Here is a 16364-nt window from a genome sequence, read left to right as displayed (position 1 = left end):
GGGGGGGTGGTACGGCGCGGGGGTGGGGGGGATAACGCCGCGCTCCGGCAAACGCCAGGTGTGACGCAAGCGTTACGTACCCCCCCGGGGGTCGTGTGGTGGTTTCTAACCCTCTTGGCGGGCCCTGGCGGAGGGGAGAGCCCGGGACAAATCTGCGTGCTCCAGGAGCTCCTCTGTCCTTGTCTTGTGCAATTTTTTTCCGCTCCCCTTATCGGGTGATTTATTAGTCCTGTATTTTTTTATTATTATTATTATTTTATCTGATGTAACCATCAAAGGGCAACCGGGAGCGACAGAGTCTTTCTCCCTTCCAGAGTTTAAGGAGTTAAATGTCACCTCTCCCGCCTGCCTGCAGCTCGGCAGAGCCTGCATGGCACCGCTGGCTGCTTGTTGCTCAGTTTTGCCTGCTGTTTTGTAAACGATGCAACAAAACTGCTACTTTTGCCTAGATGCGATTTTATACGGGTGTGTACAGTACGTTTAAAAGTTTCATTTCATGTGACCCTGTCTGTTTTGGAAGTCATCAATGAAAGAACCTGGAGGGGAAGAAAACAATCCTGCTTCAGTGTAGTGTTTGAGAATATATTCAGGGAATTCAGTAAGTATTCAGGGAATTAAAGTATTTTTGTCATTGTAAAAGGATGGCGGTGTTAAATGCAAACAGACTGGTATTTCCTGATTCCTAAATTTCTCAAGACAAGTTTTGTTTTTTTTTTTTTCTTTTCCCCTTTTTCCCCCCCTGTTTTACTTTGGGTGCTTTCAGATACAGAAAAAATGAAGGGTCGTAAAGAGTATTATCTGAAACTCTTTAGTGTAGCACAATCAGAACTTTATTTTGTGTAGCTATACATTTTCATTGCATAAAATACTTCATCCCTGCTGTCTGGTAATGTTCACAAGTTCCTGAAGCCCTTGACAGACCAGCAAAGTAATTAATTGCGGAGTACTTTTAGCCACCTGTTTGTACAAGATTGTCAACTTCGATTGGTGTATACCTCTTGGTGCTGTGAAACTTTGAGTGTACTTTTGCCTTTCTTCAGAATGGGGATTTAAACCCAACTTTAGGATTCCTTAGAACTTTGAAGGTTTTTTAAAACACTTCAGTAGTGTCCAGGCTATGGCTGATTTCACTGAGAATCAGTCAAAATCACTGCTCAGAATTATTTTCCTACCAAATCTTAGTTTGCTACTTCCAGCCCTTTTAGAGCTATTTGGAAAGCTTAGATACTGTTTAGACAGCGAGCAAAGAACTGTCAGAGTCATGTGGGAGTAAACTTTCAAAATTACACGTTAAGAAAAAAGAAGAGCCACCAGAAATGTTTAAAAAAACCCCAAAGAAAATGAAACGCCAACAAACCCCCAACCCTTTACAGAATGACCATACAGAAAAAACTTTTTTTATGACGATGATAAATGAGCGTGGTAAGAGATGTTTTACTCTGTTATTATTTAAAGTGGTGTGTTTAAAGTGGTAGTTAAAGGGTTTAGGAGAATCCAGGCTTGTGAGAGTGAATACTGTTAGACCTCTTCTGACAACTATAGTGGGAACAGAAAACAGTTCTTCAGTACAGAGTCTGCAAGGCAGCAACTAATAAAAATATGTAAGACTCTTTTGAAAATGAAGCCAGAAATCTTTCTAGTAATTTATCAGGTCAGCCATTTTTAACAATCTGTGGGGAACTGTCAAGCAATAAAAAGCAGCGTGAGGCTACGCTTATCAGACCCTGGTGTCTGAGCAGCATTTGCAGTTCTGCTTTCCCCCCCACACCCAGAGGCAGTTTTTTTGTCCTAGTAGGCAAAATTAGGTCTGCTTGCTTAGATTCATGCTAATATCAATATTAATGCTGGCAGAAAAATGGATGGCTAAGGCAAATAATTGAGATTGGTAATGATGTCTTCACAGCCTCAAGGTGAAACTGAGCTTGATTTCAAGAAAAAAACTTGAGCTCTGTGGAATAACAGTGCGTTAAGTGTCATTTGGGAGCATTTCTGTAAACGCATATAGGGTAGCCAGGTCTTAAGCCAGTGCTGTAACCTAGTTGTACGATGAGCTTTGAGTTTTAGGACAGTTTGGTTGTAAACCCTTCTTGGCTGTCCTTCCATAGGTTGCTCAGCTTTGTGAAATGTTTTGTAACTGGAACATGCCAGAGCCACTGTTATCACCTGTCTGATACAGTATCTCCTAATAGAGGGTGTCTCTCCCTTTCTTTTTAAAGTGTTGTTCCCTTAGTGGTTTTATAATATCAGTATGTAAAGTTGAAGCAGAGCAGCCTCCAGGCATTATTGTAACACGAATAATGTGACAGGAGGAAACAGTTACAGGAAAAAAAAATTACCAGCTGGGAAGAGACTAACTTTTTTCCTAAATGTGTTTCTAAAAACAGCTGTCCTGGGTCTTTTTGGCAAAAAGCAAATGCTTGAATGGTTAATGTTTTTCTTCTGGAGAGCCATATTATTCATATAATAAATTACATTCTTACTCAAATACTTCTGTATTTCTTCTAGAAGCAGATCAGTGTGTGTCAATTCATCATTATCAGAGTGGGAAATGTTTCTGTGTGGATACCTTTCTGTGTGTGCTGTATTAAACTAGTGTATTTGGCAGAAGGACATAGTGACTTGTGCATGAAAAAGTGTAACACTTCCTGACTTTGGTATTTAAGGAAGGAGGTTTTATGCTCACCTGGGAAATTATGTGTAAGGGGAATTAACTTGTACAGATGTGATCTTGGTTACAAAGAGACTGTTTGCAGCTTTGGCAGGAAATGTGTCTGTGCCTGCTTGTCACCCAGCCACATGATGGGGCTTCCCTGCTCTCTAGAAGGCTTTAATTTGCTTTAGTGGGCATGAGGGTACAGAGATGCATATCTTCTTAAAAGGGAGGGAGGTAGTATTTATGTTATGGTTTTGAATGCTTAGAGAAATTATATATATTTCATAGTTCCCATAATACAAGAAATAAGCAATAGTAAAATTTAAATCTAAAGAGAGCAGTGTAAAGTAAGTACTATGCTTTCCTGGTATTTTTTTTTTTTCCCTCTCCAGTAAGTGTAAATATGTATACTTCTCCAGGTAAAACAAGACACTACTCCTTGATCTTTAAAGCAGCCTAAGACGCCACTGTAATTTTTAAGGTTGGACTTTCACTGGAAAAGATAACATAGCAAGTGTATGCCAGAGTAGAACCTAAATGTTTTGGTTTTTTTTTTATTTTTATCTCAAGTTACTTTTATTATATCAAACGTATTCAGCCTTTTTAGCATTGAAAAGTCTGGGTGGTTTTTCTTTTTTTTTTTTCTTTTTTTTTTCTGTTTATAACCATGATATCAAGTACTTTGTTCATAATGGAAATGTAACTATGTGCTTCTGTTTCGTGTGTGTGTGTGCATTTAAGAATAGAAACAGAATGTAAACTTGCGGCTTTCCAAAGTAAGAATCAGCTTGTGACTGGTTTCCCATATAGCTAATTTATGAATGTGCCCAGGAGTGGGGACGGCTGGCAAAGGGCATTTAAATTGGGTGCAGCTTGGCGTTTTAGCTAAGTGACCTTGACGGCTGGATGGAGGTGGGGAGGACAACCCTGCCTTCCGCTGTGTGTTCCCACCATTTCTCATCTGCTCCAACAACCAAGCAGAGGAAGATAAAGTGCTCTGGTTTTTGAAGGTTCATCTTTCTGTTGGTTTAGCTCCGTGACTTGGCTCACTGCACATCGGGTGAACTCGTGTCAAACTAAAGGGGGGTGGTAGAAATGCAGGGGGATGGAAGAGAGGCTGCAGCCTGCAGAAATTCTTTGCTGTCGAGTTAGTCTGGCTGCAATGTCAGGCGTCACCTGTATTGGGAAAGAGCTATTGTGTTTTAAGTTTGTGGCCAGGTCAATTTGCATAATTTGGTATGCCCTGGCCTGGCTGTTTGCAAAGGTCAGATTTCAGAGGTGTGTGTACTTCAATATGTCCTCTATGAGGACAGAAAGGAAGATGAGCAAAATTATGTGTGTGGGGGGTAGGGGTTTCCTGCTTGTATTGAAATATATTTGTCTTGGGTCTCAGTTTTGGGAAAACGTCGCTGAATTTTTAAAGGCTAAGAGACAAGGGGGAGGTAACCTAAATGAACAGTAGCTTCAAAAGTGTGTTTGTAAAACATGAAATCCATTGTTGCAGAGAAAAAACAAAGCTTGTTGAAATCAAGTGTGCTCTTAAGTTCTGGGTCTGATTGCTGGCTTATTGTAATAACTTAGTTTCAATTAAGGTCTGGTCAGTTGTGCATTAATGCATAGATCAATTTGAATGAAATTGATTGTGATTAAACATTTTAAAAGGAGAAATTTAAGTGTCTAATTTTAGAAGGTGGTGACATCAAGTGGTGTTTGTTTTTGTTTTTTTTTTCTTTACAGGTTGTCTTGGAGTGGAGTAGAGACCAGTATCATGTTATGTTTGATTCATACAGAGACAATGTTGCTGGCAAATCATTTCAGAATCGGTGAGCTTTACTTGCAGTTGACCGTATTGCACATTTTACTGTTTAATGAATTTTCAGATATTTAAATCAAATATTCTAGAGGAAGTAGCATATTGTTGAGTAGGGCCTTATTGTAATGGTTTTAAACTGAAAGACCGTAGATTCAGATTAGATATCAGGAAGAAGTTCTTTACTGTGAGCGTGGTGAGACACTGGAACAGGTTGCCCAGAGAAGTTGTGGATGCCCCATCCCTGGAAGTGTTCAAGGCCAGGGTGGATGGGGCTTTGGGCAACCTGATCGAGTGGGAGGTGTCCCTGCCCATAGCAGCGGGTTGGGAACTAGATGATCTTTAAGGTCCCTTCCAACTCTAACCATTCTATAATTCTATAGCTCTAAAGCTGCAGCAAATTTTAAACTTAGTGGGTTTAAAATTGTGAGTTAGAGCTTAATATCCCAGCTTGGAAGATGTTTGGCATTTGGAAGCTCTAGCCATATAACAAAGTTTACATTTTAAATGCATTTAATTCATCCAGTCTCTACTGAAATCAAAATGATGGCAATGTTAACAATAAAGAGAAGACACGACATATTTTCCATATCGAGACAGGAAAATGTAAGTACTGTTCCTGTTCGCTTAGAATTCCAACTTTTAGTGTTCTGAAAAGTTATTTTTAATTTACCTTACATTTTATGTGACCTCTCATGAGGGACATTATTTAGTATAGAAGTCACAAAGCTAGTAAGAACAAGGTTTTTAAAGCTGAGTGCATGGGAGAAGTCACAGCAAGTTGGAAACCAAATCATATGGTTTGTTCAGTTGTCTTAACTGCTACATGACTTCTTGTGGTTTCATCGTTCGTGTCTGAATAATTGTGGGGTCTGTTGCTCAGGAAGTCAGTGGACTGTGAATTGGTAGGTGGAAGAAGAAGCTACTGAGGAGATATCATCTGACTCTTGAGTGTTGATACACTAGACTGGAAAAAAAACCAACCCTGAAAGCAGATGCTTAATCTGCCTTGGGGTTTGTTGAATCATGGGACACTAGAAAAGATTGGATCAGTTTGTCACGCTTTAGCTGGTGCGAGATAACTCTGTAAAAGTACATTGCATGGTGTCACGAATCCTATGCACTTTTAGAGTCTCACTTCTTACCCCCTCCTCCATTTTCCAAAGGCTGACAGATGAAAGCAGGGTGATACAGCTCGTATGGATGATTAGCTTAATGTTTACGTGTTTCTGCAGTACCTAAGTGAAACCATGGAAGTTTGTTGTGTCAGTATTAAAATGCCTGACTTTGTGATAATTAAGTACAGTACTTTTATAAAATGGTTGAGTTTGTCCAAAACAAAGTCACTAATCTTACTGTTGTGGTGTAGGTATAGTCAGTTCCCATTTCTGCAGTGTGTTTTCTTACTTCATTTTGGTTGTGTAAAGCACTCCTTAGCTAGCATTGATTTCTGTGAGTTGTAAGCAAAATATCCAGTGCCTGGGGATGAGCTATTGGCTGCCTGAGCAAAAGCTTAAGGTTTGCATGATGGGTACTTGAGTTATTCCAGTTCACCCATATGCTTTTACTCTTATGTCAGGCATGACGGGGAGGTTTGTTGTGATATTTTTGTGCGGATTGTAAAAAATTTGTGTGCAGACTGTAAAAATTCATACCGACAAAAAGTTTGCGGAGACATACTCTTAGGCATCTGTTAACTTTTAGAAGTCCCTTGTCAGGGGTTCAATTTGTTTTTATTACCAAACTTCACAAATGCACTAATGGACCCCATCTTGCAGTATGCACTGTATCAGTGGTGGTTTGATGGAGTTTTTAAGGCTGATATCAGTGCAACGTGTAGGGTGTCACATGGTTTTTACATAAACCAAGGCTGTGGACTTCCAGTTTCGATCCTAGCTTATCTGTTGATTTTAATCAGTCTTTATTTTGGTGTTAGAGAAAAATATTCAGACTTGGAGAACAGGAAGCTTTTTAGTTTGGAAATTAAGCAGATCCACTGCTTAGTGGAAAGTAAAAGCTGCATGGCCTTTAGGAAATATTAATGGACCTTCAATTGAATGAAAGTAGTGTTATCTCTTACGAGCTTTGCAGGAAAACATCTCTGTTTTTGTTAAACAGTTGTGTTATAAACTTTTATAAGGAAAATCTCAGAATAAAATGTAGACAAATTTGTGTATGTGGGCACGTTCCTTATGATTATAAACTCAAAAAGCTTTTCTTCCTGAGTAACACAAAACCAGCATCGTTAGTTATACCTATTGAATGCTGTTCTCTGCCGGACCGAGGAAGACTTCTTGTTTTGCCTTGAAGTTTAGCAGTTGCTTTGGTTTGCATTTCCCTCCTGTCGCATGTCCTTTGGCATCCCAGCTGTTGCACTTTCCAGGTAGTCATGTCAGCTGCTAAACTTCCTACTTGCATTGCCCAGGCTCTTATGTAGCTTGAGATAGTGGAGTAGAAATTCCAGGGTTTCTCACCAAGCTGCTTCATCCAAACCCTTTTTTGAAGACTTAGCTAGTTTTGGTTTGAAAATAAAAGGGAGAGAAGGAAACTAAATAATGGAGCTGCATGCATGAGAGTCTTGGATGAGAACTCTATTTTATTTCTCTGCGTCAGCAAATTCTGCTTTTTGGCAAATGTTGAAGTGTAATTTTGCTATTGCAGGGCATGGCCAAATCATATTTAAAACTCCAAAATAGGTATGGAAACAAAATGTGAAGGAACAATCCTCAGCTTTTAAAATGTACAAACTGATTTCAGTATGGTACAGCAAGCGAGAGACATCAGTGGTCAGGGAGCCATTAATTGTTGAGCAGAGTGAGGCTGGAGAGGGGAAAAAATGCCCAAATTAGGGACCCAAGAAGTACTGGAGCGGGAATAGCAATGGAACAGTTGAGTTGCCGTTGGTGGGAAACAACAGAGATGTGACAGGCAGGAGGACTGGGAGCTTTTCAGTGGGGAGCTTAAGGGCGTAATAGACTTACACTCGTTCTTAAAGAGGGTCAGCAGGGTTGAAGATCACCGTATGGTAGCTTGGGAGAGATCCAGAGGCTGCTGTACTCCTTCAGCAACTGTGGACGCTGAGACAATGAGGCTTTGTCTTCTAGCTGCAATCTTGGCTGTGAGCATGGCTCTCGTATGTAAACAAACGTCACAGGTACGGAAAATGCTTCTGGGCAGGTGCATAGAAAAGGCAGCATGTGACAGGTCTCCTATCTGGGAGATCTGGTGGCTCTGGCTTTGTCTTCATGCAGGATCCTGTTTATGTTTTTAGGTTTGCGAGTAAAAAATGGGTGTGTTTTTGAAAGAGGAAAATGTAAAGGAGTATCCAAAACAAGACTCATTAACTGCCTGGGAGTCTCTAAGGAAGTTTCCGAAGTCCATGTTTGCTGATAGTAAAATCAGTAGCAAATAGGAAAATTGATGATTTTCTGTAGAGAGGTGTTACATAATTCCCATTTCGGCAGCTCATCTTGGGTTTAATCTGTTTGCCAGACTGCTATTTGTGATGAAGACCAAATGCATAAATCCACACGAAGGAGAAATGCAGCTACAAAATTTGAGGGAGAAAGGTTTTTGATCTTTTCTGACCTTGAACAATTTGCAGAAGACTGCATATTAAAAATAGTGCTTGAGAGGGATAATGCGGAAGGGGCTCTCCTGTTCCTTTTTAATTTTAAAGCAAAATGCCGCAACATGCTTTTCAAAATATAAACTCTCAGTACTTTTTGAGAAACCATGAAACCAACCAGAAAGCTTTGGCAAAGACGAAAAAAGGTGAAATCTTAACAGTGTTACTATCCTAATTGGGAGCAACAAATTAATTTGTGTGTGATATGGTTTTTTTATTATTATTTTATTACTACTTTCTCAAACAATGTATGCTGTATAAATGCATTAAGAAGATTTGTCTGAGTATTTGGATAAATTTTAAGCAATTAGACTAGTGGATCTGCAAAGACTTAATTGCTTTCATAGCCTTTTTTACTCTTCTCTATTGCCACTGGTAATGAAGAGTGTTCATGAGAGAACACTGCAGAGTGTTGCATGTCAGAGGTGAGAGAGGCTTTCTGGGTGGTGCTGTAGGGGAAGGCAGCGCGCTGCTTCTTAGGTGTTTGAACTGTCTCAGAATGACCCACCATTATCTTCTAAGTGTCCTAGCTCAGCTAGGAACAGTGGTGAATAGAGTACAAAATGTTCCCATCTATTGTGCTGTGACCAGCTCCTGGCTGCCCTTTTACCAAATTTTGTGCTTCAGTTATTGAATCTCAGCCAGTAGAAAATGAAGCTGAGTGGAAGTTGTCTGCATGTCATACTGTGCAAGGGAAGGTGGAGGAGGTACCTATCAGGTCTGTTTCTTTTTGGATGTTTTTTTGAAGGATGCAGTGAGTCGGGAGGGAACACCTTTCCTTGGGAACCTCATTGTGTGACCCCGTGGATCCTAGCATTAGAGAAGTGCTCAATGTTTGCTAGGCCATCTACAGTTTAGGAAGGTATAAAATAACTTGACATTGGAACTTTTGAACATAATGGTTCAGGCATCCTGCTCTGTGGGACTGAGGTTCACCTACGGCAGCAGCCTGTAGTACCTGCTGGAACAAAGCTGTGGGCCTCAGGGAGGAGATTATCATAAACAAATAGGAAAAAGGTACCCCAAAAGCTTTCTTTTCTTCTGCCTTAGGTATGCTGGGAAATCTGTAACTGTCCAGAAACAGCTCCAGGATATTAAATTGTGTCAAGAATGAATTTGACTGCTATGTCTAGAGTCTGAATTCATGTACCCTACATAGGTTGTTGGCTTAGGAAATGCCCTGTTATTAATATCTAAGAGGCATTCCTAGGTTAGAGACCTGGTCCTGCTGAGATATTATTGGTTCAGTGCAATTAAATAACAGCAAGTATGATTTAAGTCTTTATACTTTGTGCTGTCCTGCCTAATGTAGTTGGTGAATTAAGAATGTGCCTGGATGCTAGTACTGATTTGAGAAATGTTTTATGGATTTGAAGGAGTTGGGTTATAGGTTAATGTCAGTGAAATTTAGAGCATAAAGTTCAGATTTAGTTCCTGAACTGTTATAGCCACTTTACGTCCTTTTTGGTTTTATGTCTGCTGTTTTGTTAAAGGCTTGTTTATAATTAAGAGATGATATATACAGCTAAAGAGAAGCTTTTTGCTTTGTCTTGTTTGCAGCCTAGACACCAAGTATTTCTGTTGTTAGACAGAAATTGCTATTGTAGGATGCCACAAACACTTGTAATGTAATATTAAACAGCTCATGTAGCTTTCATTTCAATTATGTAGGCTTTGTTTACCCATGCCGATTGATGTGGTATACACCTGGGTGAACGGCACAGATGTTGAACTGATCAAAGAATTGCAACAGGTCAGAGAACAGATGGAGGAAGAACAGAAAATAATGAGGTAATAATCTTATGTATTTTTTCCCTTTAACTGACAGCAGCAATCTAATGCATTACTAGCCCTCGTTGTTTTTTCCCATGTTACTCAACATGAAAATTCAAAGCACATTTTCTCACTTCCTCGTTTGATTATTCTCAAAAACTTGTTCAGTTCTACTTTTAGCTATGAAGTACTGTCTAATCGGAAAACTGTTTAACATACAAAGCATAATAATTTAAAGTAATTAAGTCTTGAATTTGTAAAATGCCATGCAGAAAACTGTGCTTTGTGTATGTCATTTTGTATTGATGTCTATAACTCAGTTTGTAAATAATAATAAAATGATATCTCAAATGTACAACCTCTTAATCCGGTATTTCTTTTTATAATGGGCTTAATAAAATCTTAAGCATATGTTTCTTAAAGGCTCTTTTTCAAAGTTACATTTCTAGTCCCCCAAACACAGAAACTGAGAAAGAGGAAAATAATTTATGCATCTTATAAAGGTATGAGTCAGCCTTCTAACTTAAGGAGGGAAAGACATGTATTGCTGCATTTGGTGTTATAGGTTGTGCTATACAGTTCTGGAAAATTACTGATCTAGAGCTTCAAACACAGGCTGCTGCAGATATCTTGGATTGTGTCGCGTAACCATTGATTTAGCTCTTAATAAGCAACTCTGTGGTCACGTGATCTGTTTTGGCTAGAAAATATGCTAAATGGAAGAAGTCTGTATTTTAAGGGTTGTAATAGTTTAATTCAGAATAATCTGAAATCCACAAGTGGAGGCTTGATCTGATTTTTGGCAGGTTATGACTTGCAATTTAGGTACCACTTACAACGTGATTACAAGTGAAATCCTGGATCTTTGTTTTGCTACCTAAACAATGAAAGTATTAGTAGAACTTTAAATCTGTTAAGTTTAAACATCTTAAACATAGACATGGTCTCTGCTCTGAAAAGCGTTCAAATTTATACTAATGTTTTCCTAGCAGTTCATATAGCAAATGTTAGTCGTTTAGCTTTGTCATCACTCATGCTGTGATTCCCATTTTACAAAGGGAAAAGCACATACTGTTTTTTTTCCATATCACTAATTTGGAAAGTTGATATCAAGCTTATAAGTAAGAGTTATGTCCACGCCACCTTCATTATCTACAGGGGCACCCGGTTCTCTCCCTTATAGATAACTTTTTTCATGTACTTTGAAATCAGTTAGCGCTGTTACAAAAAGAGCTATTTCCTGGGATCGAGGTAACTGCAGAAGATAAAGGAAAGGATGCTATAAATCTTTGCTAATGATTGTATATTTTGTACTGTGTAGCAAAACTTAGTAAGTTGTAACTTTCTTGTTGAAATGCCTAAATTGAGCTAGTCATGGTCCAGGTGCTTTATTCTGCAGTGGGAGAATAGCTGGATGGATGGTGGTTCTTTCTGTTAGTGTGTGTAGAAGGGTGCCCTTCTGGTGTTCTGTGATTACTATTTAGCATCAGCACTGCACCTCCTTTACATTAATCTTCATTAGCTTCTATGTGCACACGGCAAATGCATGATAGACCCTTATCAGAATATATATGTTAGGCAAAACAATCAAGTCAGTCTAATTTCAGGTCATTTCATCCTGGCTTCTTGCCAGTGTTTTTCCTATTGACAGCAGTTTCATTAAGTAGTCTAATAATAACCCCTGAAAGTCCTGTGAGCAAAAAGAGTCCTGCTACCACAGCTGTCAGCACAACCAAGAATTTTTGAGCTATACCGCACGAGGGTGAGCAGTGAGGGGCACGTGTGTCAGCCTGTGCTTGCATTGGCAAGGCCAATGGTAAGGCCTTGGCAGTTTTATAACTGGGTTATCAGTGCTTCCACAATGTGTCCCTGACTCAATTAACAATTTGAAATTACACTAAATTCCTTACTGTCAACTCAGTGTGATTTTAATGTAGCTGTTTTAATTTTGTAACAGGGAAATCCTTGGAAAGAACGCAACAGAACCAACAAAGAAGAGGTGAGTTTGTGTGATTTTGGGCATAAATTGGAATAAATGATATCCTACTCATTGTTAGCTGAAAGCAGATGCTGGTTGGGGAGGTGGGTTGATTTTCTATAGCCTATGCATGATTTCCTTCTATGTCACTTCAAGAAAAGTTGACAGCATGACAATATGCATGTTGAATAAAAGTAATGTTATTGTGACATATATGAATGAGTTTTTTAAAATGTGACAATTTCTGACGTTCAGAAAGCATATCCTTGTCACTCGTTGGGCATCGTTCCTATTCCAAGTGTGGATTTTTTAATGCATATGTACCTGGAGTTTTACAATTCAAAAGCGTGAAATTTTTCTCAATCTTGCTTTCGCCTGCTATTTGTATACATGGCACTGCAAGTAGTTGTCTGTGGAGGGTCCAAGCCTCTTGTGCCTCTGCTGCCACGAAGTGGCAGGGCCTGGTCTGTTCCGTTCTTCATTGGGCTTGGTTGTTCTGCTATTTGGAGATCTCTTCAAAGTCTGCCCACAGTGTCCTTATAATCTCAGAAACTTTCGAAAAAACAGTCATGAGAACGAACTAAATTGTAACACTCCCATACTGCCTTCTGCAGCAAAATAAACATGCTCTTAGTAATTTCCCCCTGCCCCAGAGGATGTTAGAAACAATTGATCAGATTTTACAAAAACATCTCTCGTCGCATCTAACTTTGATTTTTGTCTTAAATTTTCTACTAGTGTTAAATATACCTCTGGTATTTTGCTGTAGTGAGAAGCAACTGGAGTGTTTGCTGACACACTGCATCAAAGTGCCAATGCTTGTCCTGGATCCTGCGCTGCCTACCAACATCACACTGAAGGACCTGCTGTCCATTCATCCTGCTTTACAAGCTGCTAACAATATGTTCTTTGTAGCAAAACCAAAAAATCCTTCTACCAACGTGACAGTAATTGTTTTTGATAGCCCTAAGGATGGTAAGAACCTATTTGTCAGATTACAGACAGTTTTCTAGAGGAAGCTTTATAGTAAGTTGCTGTGAATTAGGTTTTTTTTTTTTTTCCCTTCCAATACTGACTCTGCCACTAATTTTGTGTTTGACTTTAGCAAGTCATTCACCATCTCTTGCCCTCGGTCTGTTCCTCTAAATGATGACATTAATGATACTGTTTGCTTTCCTCCTAGACAACTGATTACAGATGATTACAGTTCTATGCTTTAAAAGACTATTGCAAAACAGGTTTCATATCTGAGTATCTGTGTTGCACTGATAATCTCAGAAGGCTGAGGTTTAGACTGAGAAAGATTAGTTTTAGAAATCCTCTTTTAATTGCTGTGAAGTCTAGTTTGAATATTGTGCAATAAGTTCTGCCCTTGCTCAAAGGATTGCATTCCTTAAAACAAAATTATCCATGTGTTCAGCATGTGTAAGTAGGATCTTAGAGCAAGTATGGGCTTCTTACTTTGTTTAATATGTAGTGTTTGACCACTACCACCCACCAGCCCAGCCACTGGTGTTTATTTTACCACCAAGAATTATTTACCAGTTAAGACAACTCTTCACAGCATAAATATAAAATCTTTTTAATTTGCAAAAACTAGAATATACAAAAGAAGTGACATTTGTTTTTTGATCTGCAATGCATTTTATGTATTCTAGTTGAAGCTGCCCATTCCGGAATGTTAAAAGACAACAGCAAACAGATAGTATGGAGGGGTTACTTGGTATGTACTTTTAAAATCTGTTAAATAGCTTTTGTATATGTGAAACTTTTTGTACGTTTTTAGGAAGTGTTTCTGTGCTATTCTCTTTCCATAAGTCACATGTAGTAAGAAGTGAAAGCTTTTAAAATAATCCTTGTTTCAACTTTGAAGTTGGGGCTTTGGATGGGGCTTTGAGCAACCTGGTCTAGTGGGAGGTGACCCTGCCTATGGCAGGGGGGTTGGAACTAGATGATCTTTAAGGTCCCTTCCAACCTAAACCATTCTATGAAGTTTGGGTTAAGTGACAAAATATACACTATTAAATCTGTCACCTGATTAAGGATTGACAGATAAATGTGAATTACTGTAAGTTTAAAAGAAGTCCTTATACCCTATTTTCTTGGTTTTAGACTACAGACAAAGAAGTTCCAGGTCTAGTATTAATGCAAGACTTGGCCTTCCTTAGTGGATTTCCAGCTACATTTAAAGAAACAAATCAGCTACGAACAAAACTACCGGAAAGCCTGGCCTCTAAAGTAAAGCTGGTAAGGGTCTGGAGGAAAGAGTAACTTGGTTTTTTTTTGAATGGTTGATGCGCGGGTGGGGAGACTTAGGATGTTTCTGATAGTAATCTTCTTGTGTGTGTGACTCTGTGTTCTTGAGTTGTGAAGAGTAGTAAATAGTGACCCAAACAGTTGCCTTCAAAAGACCGATTGTCCGTTCTAGGACTGCATGTTATTAGGCATTAGATTTGCTAGCCTGCAAGTGATTAAAAAGTATCAGCCTTATCAGTTTTTCTCATCCATTTGCTATAGGCTGTTGTCTTGCTGAAGTATACTGTCTTGTTTAATGGGACAGAAATTTGTTTATGTAGCTTCTTAGCGTTTTTCTTCCATTTTTGCTTTCAGAAGAATTATCTTAATAGTAACAACACCAGATTGTTTCACAGCTGAATGCCGTATTTCTCTCTGCCAAGTACTCTTACGGTTTTGAGCAAGTTGCACATCAACTTAGCCACCTGTAAGGCAACAGTAGATCACAACTTGTGCGACTGTGCCATCCATTAACATTTCGTGCCTTCTGTTCTCCCCTCCCCTTGGACACCTTTTCCAGTTACAGCCAGGTTTGACGGATAAGTGGAAGTTTCAGAAGTCTGTGAAAATCATTGGTTTATGTATTGGAGAGAGATGTGATTGGTGGTGTGAAAGGGGCTGAGGCCATGGAGTTTGTGGAGGAGAAGGAGTTAGCAGGGATAAAAGGATGTCAGTCTTCAGGTACTCTGTCTTGTTAGTCTGATGTCCACCTATAAGATGTGCTGATTCACTTTATGGCTTGGTCTTGGGGTTTGAATGAGCATGACTTCCTTTCCTTGTCTTTTTTTTTGGCACGCCAGGTTAACAAATCGCGGATTCTGCTATTGCAGAAACAATATTGTGTAACGCCTTTCATAGGCTGGTCATACTCCAACTTTTAATGCAAGCTGAATTTCTTCTTTCTTGTCTTGGCTTGTGTTAGCAGGCTGTCTTACAGTCCTGCTAACGGTAGAAACCTTTCGAAGTAAACACATTTGTACCTCTCTTCCTACATGCTCTTAAACAGCTTAATAGGCAGAGTTCTTAAACAGTTATTTAAGCTTATATAGCTCTTTTCTTTTCCCTTTGTTTACATGTCTAGTGTATTCATAGCAAGTGGTTATGACTTTTCCTAGCTTTTGTATTACTAAGTTAATTAGGCAGTGCTCATCCCACACCATTGGCTGTCCGTTTCTTCCATCCTTTTGACAGCCCTTCCCTGCCACTTCCATTGTGTATTTGTCTGCCTTCAACATGATTAACTGGAATTTTGTGCAGTATTTTAAATGAGGCATCACCAGAACTTTTTACACCATGAAAAATATGTAGTACGTAGCTAACCCAAGGCTGGCAGACCGTTGGAGCCTTGCTGTGTGCTAGATTATGCTCATTGCAAACAGTGCTGCCACTGTTCTGTGTAACCTCCCTTGCATCTTTCCACTGCTGTGTATTGGTGCTGTTCATAGAAATGGTCTCTTGCTATTGTGAATCTGTTGCTAGTTTGGGTGAGTGATGGCAGATGTGCTCTGGTGCGGCAAAGGCATCCTTCCATCTGTTTCTTAGTGGCACATTGGTTAAATAGCAGTGGATATTCATATGGTCAATCTGCCAGTCTGCTTGTTTTATATGCTATTTTTTTAATTGCTTTAAAGAAATGGTGTTTACTGTAGAGAATTGAGATTGTTATGCAAGAGGAGATGGTACTTCAGTTTTGCTGTCTGAGGCTCTAGGTTCTTCATTTCAGCTTTGTGTGAGGAATGTTTTTGCTTGAATGCTTCCTGACTTTAAGCCCTCTGAAGAATCTTCGTTGAGAGCAGGTTCATCCATTTGGGTTTGGAGCCTTTTCTAGTTCCTCACCACAGCTTAAGTTACAGGTTCCCAGCAGTTTTAACCCATTTGGCTTAATGGAGCTGAAAAGCTCAGGATACCTTTGACTTCAGTGACCAGCTCTTGTCATTTGTTAAACTTGCTGTTTAGCATTCAAGAAGTTTAGTGGCAAGATGTTCCTTAATTATTTTTTTTCTGTTTCAATTTAAAATCAATTAGCTTATGTTTTCCTGACCTAGGGTTATTTCCTAGGAGCAGGTCTTCTGTAATGTTCTCATTAATTACCAAATTGGTATCTGAAATAATATTGCCTCTATCCGTTCAGAGATTATTTGGTGGAAAGGAAATCTGTCTGCTTCCACCTCTAGGAATATATTGGAGCACCATCCTAGGCAATGTTTGTTCTCTGGTCGAACGTCAT

General features: G+C 39.3%; 1 protein-coding gene across 1 annotated transcript in view; it reads left to right on the top strand.

The window, feature by feature from the left end:
- Positions 1 to 4426: 4426 nt before the first annotated feature.
- GNPTAB (N-acetylglucosamine-1-phosphate transferase, alpha and beta subunits) overlaps positions 4427 to 16364 on the top strand; it is a 40749-nt gene continuing 28811 nt past the window's right edge. The window contains exons 1-6 of the mRNA XM_009887410.1: positions 4427 to 4476; positions 9763 to 9882; positions 11822 to 11863; positions 12612 to 12817; positions 13501 to 13565; positions 13955 to 14089. Of these exons, the coding sequence (XP_009885712.1) occupies positions 4427 to 4476; positions 9763 to 9882; positions 11822 to 11863; positions 12612 to 12817; positions 13501 to 13565; positions 13955 to 14089 (618 nt within the window). The remainder of the gene's footprint in view (positions 4477 to 9762; positions 9883 to 11821; positions 11864 to 12611; positions 12818 to 13500; positions 13566 to 13954; positions 14090 to 16364) is intronic.

This window comes from Charadrius vociferus, unplaced genomic scaffold (assembly GCF_000708025.1).
Source record: "Charadrius vociferus isolate BGI_N301 unplaced genomic scaffold, ASM70802v2 scaffold196, whole genome shotgun sequence".
In the NCBI taxonomy this organism is placed as follows: domain Eukaryota; kingdom Metazoa; phylum Chordata; class Aves; order Charadriiformes; family Charadriidae; genus Charadrius; species Charadrius vociferus.
This window is presented reverse-complemented; position numbering and strand designations above follow the sequence as displayed.